Raw genomic sequence first — 15,473 nt, 5'->3', positions numbered from 1 at the left:
AAACCATGGACTGAAGGACTCAGGTAATGAATCCTTTGAGGCAAGCTGTGTTAGAGACCTGCTGAATACCTGAAAATTTCCACAACCTCCTCCTCTCCAGGTTTCACTGACCAAGAGGACATCCTCCACATGCTAAAGCAACAATCCCTTCTCTGAGTGGAGGACTGAGTGGGTTGCTGAATTTGGTCTCTGCTCATTTGGTGTGAGGAGGCAAGAGTCCTGGACAAACTGAGGGGCAACTCTACCCACAGAACCGCAGCTACCCCAGCAAGAGTATCCCAACCTACTCACCAAACATGACAGCATGGTGGCTCAAACAAAACAGAAACCCAGGATGCATAGGAAGGCTTAGCAATGGGGCTTATCTTTATTGAGGTGAGCTCACAACTACTGCAAATGGGCTAGTTTTGAAAAGCTTCCTGCTTCCATTACAGCTCTGTCTACATTCAGAAAACTGTAAAAACATATTGTACAATGAACACTTTCCACCTGAAGAGCATCATGATAGTTCATAAACTTGTCATTAGATAATGCAAAACACTATTTACAACAAGATACAGTAAGTTCAAATTTTAGATTCAGATGATATAATTCTAAAACTAACATTGTATGTTTTTCCAGGTAAGGAAGACCAGCCATTATAAAAATATATAAATTCAAAGTCAGAACTAAAATATTCAATCCTATAAAAATATCTTTTACTAGAAAAAGTATTAATTTCTAGATAAACATTCTTTGTCAACACCAGTTACAGTCTTAAATTCTCAAGAAATAACTACTATGTCAGATAGTCCATTTAAAACAGACATGTGAAAGGAACTTCAAGGCACAGTTGTCAAACTGTCTTAGTTTTCAGAGATGGACCACACATGTGATCATGTTGCATATTAATGGCACAATTATTCTATAAGACATTAACTCCAGTGTCTATGTATAATGAAAGCCATTTAATAAAGGCAAAGTCTCTAACCTAAAGAGAGGGTCCTTAGGAGAAGACATCAGTTTTGTTAGGAGCTGGCTACATCACACTTTGAAATGTCTAACTTGGAAAACCAGTAGTTACATTTTGACCACTATCTGAAATCAGCTCATTCATTTCATTTTGCTTACTCTCCTTGAGGGCATGATTGGGGTGGTTTCTTTGTGTCTGGGCTCTTTTTGATTTCCTGAAACACACTTTCAGCAGCAGGTAGCACAACTCAGCCACATTGAGCAGCATGCAAATCACTGAGGCAGAAATCATAAAAATGGTGAACACGGTTTTCTCTGTAGGTCTAGAGATAAAGCAGTCCACGAGGTTGGGGCAAGGATCAATCCCACATTTCAGTACCCAAGGCAGGTGGTACCCATTGTACAGGAAGTAAAACACGTACATAAAGGAGGCTTCGAAGATGATTCGGAAAAAGATGCTGCTGGTGTACGTCCACCACAGGGCTCCCTCGATCCGAACCTTCTGCTTCTTAATGTCCTCCAAGTCTTTGAATTCATTTCTCTTCTCTCCTCGTCTGAATTTGCGAGCAGCCTCATGTCGGTAGTAGGCAACGTGCATCGCCACAAGCAGGGCAGGAGTAGAGACGAAGATGAGTTGCAGGGCCCACAGGCGGATGTGGGACACTGGGAAAAAGTGGTCATAGCACACATTTTTGCATCCTGGTTGCAAAGTGTTGCAGACAAAGTCTTCCTGCTCATCTCCCCACACTTCCTGAGCAGCCACTACAAGGATCATGACACGAAAGATGAAGATGACGGTGATCCACACTTTCCCAATGCTGGTGGAGTGTTTGTTCACACCCCCAATGAAAGTGTGCAGGGTACCCCAATCCATTGTGTTGGTTTATTCCTAAACAAAGATTAGTAAAAGAAAATTAATGGAAATCTCTTTTGAATTTATACAACAGTAATTATATTACAAACTGAAGCAAATTTTGCTTACTGCTGGTAGGAGACTTTCCAGTAGGTATGCCTAATCTAAAGGCATTCAAAGATTTTTGACCAGAGATAACTTTTGGGGGGATTTAAGATCATCTTCATCCAACTGAATTCAGATTATATAATAGGTCACTGTTTGACATGAATGCAGGAATTCAGGTAATTCAAATTCCTTCCCCAGATCCTGTTGATTCGCTGTGTAAATGCATATCACATTAGTTTCTCTTTGCCCAGAAATCATAGAGGGTCCACAGAAGGTTTTAATGATTAAATGGCTTACCCAAGAAAAAAAAATTATTCATTGGAATGAAATAATCTGGTTTACCTGGCAGACTAAGAGGGAAAAGTAAGAAACCAAATACTTGCTGATTTACTTTACAATAGATATTTATATCTATTTCTAGCTTGGGTAACATTATTTGCTGTCATCATGGACTCTTAGGAAACCTAATACCATACCTATGGAAAGCTCCTCTTTCAAAAGAGAATCATAGCTTTCACTTGTTCTCCCTCGTATCCAGGCCGATGATGGCATTCCCTTCCAGCAGATATCATTGTACAGGAGTTGCAAGGAAGGACCAGCAATACTGCAACATGGAGCCTTATTCCCTCTCAGCTCCCTGATTTAATGTCCTGGGAGAAAAGGACTGCTTGATGTCCACAGAAACTTTTGCTGCAATTCAAACAGATGCCTTCTACATTGCCACACAAGACTAAAAAATTGGTCAGCAATCTCCCTTAAATACAAACGTGAATAATGAACACAGAGATTCTTCTGAAAGCGAAAGGCCCTCTTCTCAAAAGAATCAGCCCATACAATATTTCACACCCTTTTATGGGAGGAGGGAGTCAACAAAGTCCTTTTGTCAACCCATCTTAGACTGTCTTGAATGCGCATGGAGCACACTGCGATCAGGCTTCTTCCAAGGCTGACCCCCTCACCTCCCATGAGTTTTCTGACAGTGGCAATGGCACAGACATAGTGTGTCTTAGTGTCAAAATGATGTTTCAGATGCCTCCCATGTCATCAGCAAGTTAGCTGTCTTTCCATGGTTCATTTAATAACTACACCCTAACATTTTACTTAAGAAGTATTTGTATCACTTAGAAGGAATATCCTTATAAGCAGCATATTCATGCCATACAACAAGCATTCCTAAAAGAAACTCAATGTTAGGCTAGAAGAGGAGATGAGCACACCCGCTCCCTGGGAGCCCATATCTGAAGTGTTGTATTGGATCCTATCACATCAAGAAAGACACTGGCAGGCTGAGTGTGCCAGGTGGTAGAGCCTGGAAGGACTCTAGCAGGAGGGGACACTGAGGGTGCTGGAGCAGTTCAGCTGGAGGACAGCTTGGAGACACATGGCAGCAAGGGGATTGTTGGACTAAGAATTGAATCCACAGAGAGCGAGGCTTTTTTTTTTTTTTTCTTTTTTCAATTACAGTTGACATTCTGTATTATCTTATAGTAGTTTCAGGTGTACAGCATAGTTAGATGTTTACATAATTTGGTAAGTGATCCCCTGGATAGGTCTAGTACCCACCTGGCACCATACATAGTTATTACAAATTACTGACTATATTCTCTTCTCTGGTCTGTCCTTTACATCCCCATGACTTGTTTACTTTATAACTGGAAGTTTCTTACATCTTAATCCCCTTCATCTATTTTGGCTGCACCTCAACCTCTCCCCACTCTGAAAACTATCAGGCTGATCTCTGTATCTATGAATCCATTTCTGTCTTATTTGTTAATTTATTTTGTTCTTTAGATTCCACATATAAGTAAACTCATTTGATACTTGTCTTCCTCCATCTGACTTATTTCAGTTACCATATATATCCTCTGGGTCCATGCATGTTCTTGCAAATGCTAAGATTTCATTTTTTATGACTGAGTAATATACCATTGTAAATATATACCTCCTCTTCTTTATTCATTCATCTGTCAATATATATTTCGATTGCTTTCATATCTTGGCTCCTGTAAATTAAAACTAGAACTACCTATGACTCAGCAATTCCACTTCAAAGTATTTATCTGAAGAAATCCAATTCGAAAAGATATACTCACCCCTATGTTCATTGCAGCATTATTTACAATAGCCAAGATATGTCTTTCTGCTTTTTTCTTTAAGAAAAAGCTGAGAAAAGTTAAATAGTTACAACTCTTAGACACAAACTTTTTGAAGCTGTGGTTCCTTGTCCTTAAAACATTGGATCAGAGGCTGTGTAAACATTGTCAGGGGTAATGCAGTGGGCTCACTGAGAAGGAGTGGTCTCAGGTTCTACAATTAAACCCTGCCTTCACACACCACTTATCTCACGACCTAAGAGATAGTCAATGTTTGCATTAAATTAATTTTTGATTTAAAATACTCATTTTAGACAATATGAATTGTACAATTAATGTTTAGTCTCCTAAGTCATTATAACACATTTTTCTACTCTGGAAGCCTACCAGGATTTGGGGAGGTAGAAACATGTATCATGATGTTCCAACACATTTTACAGAGGCTGTTCCCCCTAGGAGGACAATCCTGTTTTTATTTTAAATGAGATGTTCTCTAATTAACCTGTAAACATTTCCCCTTGGCGTTTGGTTAGTTAAGTGCCCAATCGGCAAGTCTTTGACTTATCAAAAAAAAAAAAAGTTCACATTTTCTCAAAACCTCCAAAGTGCACATATTTTAAACTCCCCCCCCAGTTTTTTTAAAAACACTGTTTGTGTCTGAATTCTCTATCACCTGTCTGAACAACAGCACACCTGGTGTCACCTGTTACCTGCCCCACTAGGAAGCAAATCAATCGAGCACCCTGAATGAGGCTAAGGTCAGGGGCTGAGGTCAGAAGGTCACAATTTCCCCACAAGAATATGATCCTACTTTCTAGAAGCAGGATCCTTGACTTCTGCTCTTTGGGCTTCTCCTTCTTAAAAAACAGGAATAATAGTGAGAACAGTGGCTTTATTTCTTTTTACTTCTCTGGGTCCCTAAATCACACTCTGAAGACATTCTCCCAAAGTAAGAAAGCTGAACAGAAAATAATCTATTCTACAACACTCACTGAGTTTGAAATCAGCAATTGACCTGCACCTTTAAAGAAAGGAAAAGAAATGAGATGCCCAGATCACTAAGGAAAATGAGTGATCAAGAGAAATGATTGGGTGAAAACAAATCACCTGACTGGAGGTATCTTCCTGCAGGATCTACCAAGGCCCTATTACCTATCGTGGTATAAATGACTGGAAAAGGAAAAGCTGTTTTCCTGAGGCTCATCACTTCTCTGCCCTCAGTGAATCTGCACCAGTGTTTCTTACTGTGAAGACTTCCATTTCCATTCTTTTGTTTGGCCCTCATATTGCCGAGGGCTTCCTAAGAAGCCAGGCATCTGTTCTGCACACCACTCTCCCAATTAGTACAAAGAGCAGGAGGAGAGCTCCCCTCACAGTGTCAGGAGGACACAATGCTGCAATTATCACAGCCCTGCTGCCCCCGGACACTCTGCCCACTCTCAATAGGCTGTCAGAGGGCAGAAGATTCCGCAAATTTGAAAGGAGGCCCTAGCTGCACTTGCCCCTCCTGACCTGACCCTGGGTGGGTGAGGCCTCCCTTCTGGGGAAGCAGAGGCACCCCACTGGCCCTCAGCCTTCCCCAGCTGTCATAAACAGTGTGGTTCTAGAACATTTGAAGGCTGGGTACTCTTTGAGAACTACTTTCCAAACTACACCATTGGGAAACCCTTTGCTATTGGTATCAGTGAACAAATACCTCTTCCCTGTTAGGCTTCAGGCAGGCTGGTGGCAGCCACCAGGAACCACTTTTCCAATAAAAAAAGAAAACATTAACCCTCTCTCTGTAAACCAGAGAGGTTTAAGTGGCTCCTTTTCGGTTCTCTTTTAAGTAAAGAATGGACATACTTAGCTTCTGTAGTCTTCAATGTATGAGAATGTTGTCCCACTCAAATGTACAAAGGTACATTGTATTCAGGTTTGTGGTATATCTAACCATCCACAGTGCATTATTAATACCAAGCTCCAGTGCCAAATATTTATCTCTAAAAACAAGTCAACCATTGACCTTACTTCTGATGATATACACAATATTATGAAGATAGCCTGTTCTTCTCTTTTACAATTCAAAAAATTGAAGTCTATTAGTATTCTGCTTCAGTAATGGAATTTCTTGACTTCTTAAAAATTTATTATTTAAGAATTTGATTGTAACTAGTTTGTTTAATAATGGCATTTTAGTTTCACTGACGACAGAACCAAAACTGAAGCCCTGAACATCAGTGTCACCCCCAGCACACACCAGGAGGTGCAAAGTGTCTTTGTGGATAGCTCTCTTCTCTTTGGATGACCCTTTCAAAGTCAGTCAGTGAATATTTGATAGACTGAGAACGGAACACACTCCCCACAATTTGCATCTTAGTTTAGAGAGTAGAGAAGTTTGAACTGATACAGGCAGTGACGACCAACACACCTGAGCCTGACTCCCTGGCCTCCCGCCTTTTGGCCAGAGGAGAACCAGGGCAAGGTTCCTAATTCTGGGCACAGGCTTTCTCCTTCTACACCATGTGATTGCCCAGAAGCCAACGTGGCACTGTAATGACATGAATATAAACCTTTGTGTAGCTTCTGGTTGTAGATGAGCATGTCACCTGTTGAGGAAAAAATAGTAGATGTGGCTGTTTTCCTTTAACTCCTCCCACATGTCTACTGGATGACCTTTGTGGGTAGTTTTTCTTCATCCCCAGAACTGTTATAAGAAAAGTCTGGATACTGCCAGTTTCCAGTTTGAATCCACGATAAAATAAAAATAAAATTTTTAGTGTAGTTTCTTTTCCCTACCAAAATAATAACGATACTAGCACCAACCCCAAACCTCAAGCTCATTCTCTGAGCATTAAAAAGCAAAAGAAAAAAGAAAAGAGTTGGAGAAACTGGACATGCTCCCTTACCTCCCAAGTCAGTAGTCTTAAAAAAATCCCTCAAACTCTCTCCTTAATATAGAAGAATCTTGATCTTTTATCTTTAGAAATCTCAAGTCACCCAAGGGACAAGCTGATAGATAGATGGTTTTTAAATTTAATGACTCAAAACTTCATCAACTGTCTTCAAAGTAATGGCCAGTGACAAAATGAACTCAGGATTTATATATTTCTTCAAAATTAATTCAATAAAAATAAAAATGTTTTTCTGTTTTTGAAGTCCAAATATAAAATAAACAGTTATTAGAATTACATGTATTTCTTAATACATTTAAGAATTCAAAGAGTTAAAAATAATTTCTATCAATCAGTCTCTGTTTACTCAAGTAAACCTGTGTCCTTTCCAAACATTTAGGTCTAACCAGGGTAAAATGACTCTGGGAACAAAAACAGAAAAGGCCACCTGGGGACCCACCCATTCTGATGGGTCAAACAAATAAAACAGAAACCTTCACATACGATAATGTCACTGTGGGAGGGGTTATGCCCTCATGGACCAAGAAGCTTGGGTGGAACATTGTTCTCCCAGTACAAACCATTCATGGCTCCTGGACTAATTGGACTATGTTAGAGCTACATGGTGAGGCTTTGCAAATTAGAATTTTCCTCTCACCCTGTTGAAATTGTTTAGTCAGACCTTCTAAAGTTCTGCTTCTCCCTAACGCTCTTATAATTTAGCAGAGTAAAAGTAAAGAGAGAGAACAAGACACTATTACCAGGAGTAGATTTTGTTTTATAATAAAACCACCAGTGACACAGCTGCATGGATGAGGGTCTTCCAGGTTTTGGACATCCCTGTTATGTCACAGCCTGGAGTGTTGATATTCTAGCTCCATAACCCCCTCTTCCTTCTTTGGCAGAGTTCAAACAACACCCCAAAGTCTCAGCCAGATCCAGATCCAAACAACAGACAAAGCTCTCCACAGGGGCAGTTCTGAGCAGCATCCAGCATTCTAAGGAAGCTGCACTGAGACAGGACATTTCTCCTAGAACACTAGTGAGATTCTGCTAGAACCGAGGCAAGAAAACACTTGTATGGCATCAAGTGCTCTGAGGAGGAGAACAACAGTACATAGTTAAATTCAAGCAAGCACTAAGTGCATAGCAAGTTTCCACCCAGGGGACACGGATATTGCTGCTCCAGTGTCCTTGCAGTAGCTACTGCTCCCCAGCCCCTCCAGGTCCAAAGCTGCATTCTGGCCACACTCACCTCAGAACTGGTCCTGCTCTCCAAGAAGGGAGGCCAGCCCAGTCAAAAAAGCACGCCATGGCAAGGCTGACTGTCCTGGGGCTGACTGTTCTTCACCAGATAGGAAGTACCTTCTGGTGCCTCCACCTTTTAACTGAGATGTGTCACCAAGGACAATTACCAGTAATCGTCCCCTAATTGTACTACTGTCATCTGCATTTTACAAGTTCCTCAGGTGCACATCACACAGCCATACGGGTCAGTTCTACTCGGGACTTATGGACTGGCCACAAGTCTCCTGGCTTTCTGTCCCCTAGATCTGAGTGGGACTTTGTCAGTTACCCATAAACCAGAGGACAAGCCCAAACGCAGCAAAGGAATTGGGGAAAGAGGCACCGGTCCCCAGCTGGCCACTCAGACACGCGGTGTGATGCATTCATAAACCTGTTGGGCAGGTCAAGGGAGACCATCAGGGGTATAAGACAAACCAGTCTATCCTGGTTCCTCCAGCATGCAGGGGACCCGGGAGGATGCGGATCCCGGCTGATAAGGTCACCCTGGGCAACCCGCGCTGACACCCACTAAGCAGCCACAGGGCCCGCCTGAAGCGGTCGCCAGCCAGGGCGACAGGGAGAGGAGGGCAACAGGCTGCCGATGTCCCTCTGGGCTTCTCGTTGAGTGGGAGTGGGGGCGGCGGTGGTGGTGGTGTGCGGAGCGCTCCTCCGCGGAGAGGCCGCAATCACCCCGCACCCAGCCCCGCTTACCTGCTCGGAGCACTGTGGCGGCGCGGTTCCGGGCTCTCGTCCAGGCGCGGAGCGGCGCCCTCGCTACTGCGGGCCGGGCGGGCGGGCTGGTGTCTGGAACCTGCAGTCGGCTGGGCACCCACCTGCGGCGCTTTTTAACCGCGCCCCACCCCGCCTCTGCCCTGACGCTCCCCGGAGCGCGCGGTGGCCAGCGAGGGCCCGCCCCGGGGCGCGGGGCGCAGGACAGGCCTCCCTCGAGGGGGTTGGGCCCAGGGACCGGAGTGAGGTGCGCAGGGATGGGGGGCGGTGCAAGACAGGCCTCCCTGTGGGTCGCAGGGAACTCAGGACGGTTTGGAGGGTTCACGGGGCACGGGATGAGCCCCTCCGTTTGGAGAGCCGAGTGCACGGGGAGGGCAGGGCAGGACTCTCGCCTTCTCCGCCGTCGGGGCACAGGGGGTGTAGAGTGGGTCCTCCCCAGAGGGCGCGGGGCAGCGGGTGGCTGGCCTGGTCCCTGGGATGGAGTGGCCCGTGTCTCCTGCTGTGTAGCTGCTCACTCAGAACTGGGGTGCCCTGGGGAGAGGACCTGGGCGAGTGGGCCCGCCCCCTTTGGCGAGGCTTCCAACCCAGGACCCTTTGGGATCAGGGTTAAGGGCAAGCTGTGTTTTGCCAGGAAACACCGTCTTTGTTTTCTGGACACTGCCACCTCTTGTAGATCGCAGGTATCCTCTGGGAGAGTAGCCTGAAGGCACAGTGATTGGTGTTCTCTATTAATTAATTAATAACCACTTAGAGGAGTCAAAGGGGTTATTTTTATGAGCTACCTCCATCCTTTGAAGCCTCCCCCAGGGGAAGCAGAGAGGGCCTCCTTCAGCTCCTCCAGCCACCACCAGGAAACCCTGGCCCTGCCCCTTCACAGACAGGGCTCTGTCGCCCAGGGTGGGCATACGGGCTTGGTACAAGGACTGATGGGGTGGAAATGTGGGATGCTATTTAGGGACCTGGCCAAGAGGTTCAGACACAAAATTGTTCTCCTACAAAATTGACTAGTAATTAAAGGTGTCCCCTCCTAAACCATATGCTACTTGTTACGCCATATTCTCTCATGCAACAGGATTAGTGGTGGTTCTCAAGATGTCTCTTTAAAGTTGTGAATGAAGAACCAAGACTTCAGGAAAATCCACCTTCTGCAATGTTTTATTAGAGGAGAATAGGTTCTCAGTGAACTGCCCCTGAGTCAGGTCATTTCAGTACACTTTGGGGTGGCACCTGGAATGGCCTTTCATGTAGGGGTGGAGAGATACAAAAATCTGTTTTAGGCTTTTTCATTAGACAGGCTTACTGCCTTAATGTGTCCTGTGCCTTAAATGTTCGGCTAGCCTCAGGTTTGTCTGGTCCTCTCTGCCCACCCCCCATGTGGCATCTTTCCTGTCTTGTCCCCATCACTCCCCCTAAACACACTCTAGCCAGGCACATCTGTTTGCACAGCAAAATAAGACTTAAAAAGCAGACTACATATATACTTCTTTGGGGATTATAAACAGTTGAAGTCTTTCTTTGTATTCCCACATTACCAGGTAAAGTGCTTTGCACATAGTAGGTGCTGCCTCATGAGTAGTTGCATATAGATGGGCAAAACCCAACCAGCATAGCAGGTAATCCTGCAAACAACTTTTGCTCCTGACACAGGACTGTCCGTGGTTTCAAGCCTACAACTGGTGCCATGCAACATTGCCTTGAGCATTGACGTTCAGGACCAATGGAACTTGTTACAGGACCCATCCAGAAAAGAAATTTGAAACAAAGTAGCTACAGAGAATGTGTTGTATTTGTATCCAAAAAGGGAACCTTCTCAACACTGCAAAAATATCTTTTCCTGTTCAGGTTATAAATACTAGCCCATGGTGCTGGCTTCTTATTTTTGCCTCGTGTTTCTTAACATTTAGTCCCATTACTCATTGTTCATTTCTCATCAGATGGTCCTGTTGCAGCAGAAATTAAATATGGATTATGTGAAACTCACTGACATGTTGAGATCATGTGAAGACTGAAAAGTTAATTAAACATTTTATGCTAACTATATCCAAAGGCATCTAGACTGTTTACTGCATTGTTGACTTTGGGTGCCAGACATGAAAAAATTTTCAGGAGATGATTATAACCCTACTGTCCACTTATTGTCACATGATTCCCAAAACAAGACTTTTTTTTATTGATATCTTCCCTCTGCAACTGAAGGATGATTTCTGATTCCATATATTTAATCAGAACAAAATGTGTGATGTTTGGATTTCCCATTGCCATACCAGGAGGTTCGAAGGGATAATAGTAAGACTCTCTTTTGGAAATCTATAAATTCTCAGTGCCTTTACATAAGAAATGGAGGAGACTCCACTCCCTCCCCCACTGGCATGGACACATATTCACAGAAAGACTTAGAGTCCAGGATGGAAACAGCACAGGGACTCTACCTTGTAACCAACATAGTTAGTCTTGGACATATGGGAAGAGAAGAGAACTGTGTGCTCCCTTTAAATAAAGATAAACATATGTCTATTCATTCAACAACTTAAAAAAGCCTGCATTGAACAGGCCTGTAGGCTGGATACATGAAGGAGACTGTTCCTGTCTTAAGTTTTCTGGTTTGATTTTTCAAGTCTGTGTGCAAAGGTCATGTGAGATGTTTTGAAAGGCTAACAAAACACTGCACAGGTTGCTGGGAATCGAGTTTCATAGGTTTTGCGTGGGGGAGCCCAGAAACTGTCATTTTTATTAAGTACCATAAGCTTTGCTGATATTGGTGGACTGAGAACCATACTTAGAAACATGTTAGTTATGGGTGTTCTTTGCTTTTTATTTTCTTTTTAGTAAAAGTACATACAACATAAACTCACCTATTTCACCACTTAAAATTGTACATTGTACAAAGGTGTTTGGTACATTACAATGTTGTGTAGCCATCACCACTATTTAGTTCTAGAACATTTTTATCACCCTGAAAGGAAACCTGGTATCCATTAAGTAGTCACTCTCTATTTCCCAGCCTCTGGTTAACTACTGTTCTGCTTTCTGTCTCTATGGATATTTCTATAAAAGGGGTCATACATACAAGGCCTTTTGTGTATGGCTTCTTTCATTTATCATAAGGTTTTCAAAGTCCACCCAATGTGTGTCAGTACTTCATTTTTTTAATGGATGAATAAAATGTCACATGTTTGTACCACAATTTGCTTATCCACTCATCTGTTGGTGGCACTTTTGTAGTCCTTGTTGTGACTGGTAACATGAAACTCATTTGATTGATGAATTCTGAGGCATGTGGCAGCTGGGATTAATGTGGTATATCTACATGACACACATGAGAGGGGAGACCAGCTGGTCTGGTTGGAGTGGGGGCTTGCTTTGGGAATGAGATGGACAGAATGGTCAGGAAAGGCAAGAGTGGGGTGGCTGTCAATCAGGAAGAGGAATTTAGACTGGCTGTGAAATGGGGAGGGGGAGCACAACACCACTAGTTGACTGGAATCTGGCAATTGTAATGAATCCACATACATTGCGAGTTAGTGTGAAGGGACTGCCCAACAGCTGTTGTCACTTTGGGTGCCGTTAATAGGAGTTTGGTGTCTCATGAAGGTGATGCTTTCTCCCTCCTTTTTAAGCTGCCAAGTCCCACATAGGATGAGCTGACAGCTCTCAAGCCACTTTCCCCCACTTTTCTAACTTTTAGCTTTCTGAGTATTAATTTACTATCTCTACAGAAAACACAAACAGCAAACAGAACAAACAGTGAGTTTCTATCAGGCGAGTAATCTGCTAGAGGCTGAACCACCTCAACCAGGTGCCATCTGGGTAGGGTTGGGCCACATGGCTTTCCAATCCCGAGAAACACCGATGACACAGTTACCACCGGGGAGGGGAAAAGCTGAGTCAGATGTTTGGTTTGGCGCCTGAATGGTCTAGAAGAGAATCACGTTTCTCTTCCACTGTCAAAAAGAGATGTTGGTCAAGGAAGCAGACTTGGGAAAGAGTGATGTTTGGATACACTGACCATGGGGTATTGGCAAAATGGGACTGTATGTCTATTGAGCTCTTGATCTAGGAGTCCAGTCTTGTGTCTGGCTCAATTTACCCCTCATTCCTGTCTATCCAATGTGGTCCAGATCCTGCACTTTCCCCAGCCATGCTCAGAATCCTTTTCATCTGTCATGGACTTGCTTGTCCACAATCCTTCCCTGGTCTCTACTTCTCCCCCAGTGCTCCTGGAAGGTTTTTCCCTCATCTCCTCTCCCTGGCCTCTGCTTTCCCCTGTTCCCCGTGCTTGTGCTCCACTCCCCATTATAGTTGTATACATACTTGCTTTACCTCTCCTACAATTATTTTGTTAACTGTTAAGACATTTCAGGACAGAACTCACACTTACCTCTGTATCATATCATTGTTCCTCCTTCAACCCAGGACCACCACCCAATGCACAAACCACATCCTGCTACGGTAGAATTGATGGAAAAAAACAATTGAGTCAGTACACAGTTGCTGACTGAGAGAGTGCGTTCTCTAAGAAGGACATAGGTGGGAGAGAAGGTGGAAGTCTAAACACTGAGCTTTGCAGAAAAGAAGAATGGGAGCCAGTAATGGGAGAGAAAAGAGGGGAATTGAGAGGTGGGGGAGGCTAGCCCAGAAGAAAGGCAAAGGGTGGCAGTGCAGCTGACAGAGTGAGGACAGGGCATCCAGAGAAACAGAACCAGTAGAGGCAAAAGGGATAGGGAGGGAGAGAGAGAGAAGAGAGGAGAGAGGGGAGAGAGAGAGAAAGAAGGAGATTTTAAGAAATTGCCTTATAATTGGTCATTTTCTCTTTCTTTCTGCTGTGGCTGGTGAATTGAAAATCTGCAGGGTTGGCCATCAGGCTGGAGACCCAGGAAGAGTTTATGTTGCAGCTCAAGTCCAAAGGTCATCTGCTGGCAGAATTGCCCCCTTCTTTGGAGACATCAGTCTTTTCTCTGAAGTGCTTCAACCGATTGGGTGAGATCCACCTACATTATGAATGGTAATCTGCTTTACTCAAAGTGGACTGTTTTAACTGGGATTCACATCTGAAACATACCTTCACAGCAACAGCTAGACTCATGTTTGGCCAAGCATCTGGGCACTAGCCCAGCCAAACTGGCACATAAAGTTAACCACGACTGGTGGGTTCATTCTGCTTCCTAGCTGATGATTCCTACCGCATGCAAAGCTTTGGGGGCCACCTCAGTGGACAAGGTCACTTTTCCTTCAGGGGCCTTTCAGTGGAGCTGAGAAGCCAGTCAGTCAACAGCAAGTGCAGTACTCGTGAGTGCCATGAAAGGGCACCCAGAGCAAAAAGCACCACAGACGGGCCAAGGACATGAGAACAAAACAAAGGTTTCTGAATAAAGAAGAGATTTGTTAAGATCCTAATTTTGTGTGTGCTATGCAAATATAAGTGAACTGTCACAAAATGTTAACAATACACATTATCAGTTTTAAGTGATTTACAAGCAATTTTAATTCCTTCCCATGAATATGTGATACATTTATTTTAAGAAAAATAAAGACAGGAGGATGAACTAGAAGAAACCAAGGATATTTGAGGTTATGATTTTTCTTCCCCCTTTTTAAAAGAAAAAAATAGCAAAGACCATATTGGAGGCTTTGGTCTATGAGTGCACATTCTGGAAATGAGATCACCCACTGACAAGGTGTCAAATTAACTGAAATGCATCTTCTTACAGCAATGGACTGTATCTTGTTTTGTTGTTTACTTTTTTTCTTGACCTGTTTCCAAATCCTAAGTCTCATGATATGACAGTTTCAGCATAAGTGTATTACTAGCAAAAGTTTTTGAGTTGAGGGCATAGAAATAGGAGCTCAAAAATTTAGCATAGAATATTAGAATGCAACATGGGTAAACTGACATGAGTTGTATAGTGAATTAAAAACAGACAATGTATTTTAAGTGCACTCCCAACTCTCCCAATTGGTTTCCATGTGAGTGTTCCCAATCATTTACTTTCTACCTTCTCCTGACAATGACCAAGGTCATGGTCCTTCCCTGTGCAAGGCACTTGACTTGAGATTTCTTTTAAACTGTTGCAGTGTGTTTCTTCCTCACAGTTTCAGTTCATTTGCGGACAGCAATACCTGGCTCTGGGGTGCCTAACTCCACTTGTGCCGAGTGTGATTTTGTGTATTGTTTCAGGGACAGCACTCTGAACGCTGGGTTAGATTAGAGAAAATGATGGGAAAAAGGCCCCACCTTGGGAGAGGGAGGGAGGAGCTGGGTGACTAAAAATTTCCTGCCTCCCTAAACACTTCCTTAAAGGCTCCAGCATCAGGAATGCCTTCTCTCTCTCTCTCTCTCTCTCTCTCTCTCTCTCTCTCTCTCTCTCTGCTTCCTAGCCAGATCCAACCATACTCCAAGGATGATAATAATAATAATGTTCTATTTTTAATTGAGGTATAATTGACATATAACATTATATTAGTGTCAGGTGTACAACAATGATTTGATAGCTGCATATATTTTGAAATGATCACCACAACAAGTCTAGATAACATTTATCACCACACAATTACAATTTTTTCTTGTGATGAGAACTTTGA

General features: G+C 43.4%; 1 protein-coding gene across 3 annotated transcripts; it reads right to left on the bottom strand.

The window, feature by feature from the left end:
• Window positions 1–335: 335 nt before the first annotated feature.
• Window positions 336–8,991, bottom strand: GJB6 (gap junction protein beta 6). 3 transcript variants are annotated; one of them, XM_090275680.1, is made up of 2 exons: window positions 8,877–8,991; window positions 336–1,840 (listed from the first exon to the last, which is right to left on the bottom strand). In XM_090275680.1, the coding sequence occupies exon 2, from the start codon at window positions 1,823–1,825 to the stop codon at window positions 1,040–1,042; it is 786 nt and encodes a 261-aa protein (XP_090131806.1). In that variant the 5' UTR covers window positions 1,826–1,840; window positions 8,877–8,991; the 3' UTR covers window positions 336–1,039. The 3 variants fall into 3 exon arrangements, with proteins under 3 accessions (XP_090131806.1, XP_090131808.1, XP_090131807.1); XM_090275682.1 differs by lacking the exon at window positions 8,877–8,991 and adding an exon at window positions 8,134–8,405; XM_090275681.1 differs by lacking the exon at window positions 8,877–8,991 and adding an exon at window positions 6,416–6,571.
• Between the last annotated feature and the right edge of the window lie 6,482 nt (window positions 8,992–15,473).

Source organism: Furipterus horrens, unplaced genomic scaffold (assembly GCF_987537825.1).
Source record: "Furipterus horrens unplaced genomic scaffold, mFurHor1.1.pri manual_scaffold_4, whole genome shotgun sequence".
NCBI classification, from domain to species: domain Eukaryota; kingdom Metazoa; phylum Chordata; class Mammalia; order Chiroptera; family Furipteridae; genus Furipterus; species Furipterus horrens.
This window is presented reverse-complemented; position numbering and strand designations above follow the sequence as displayed.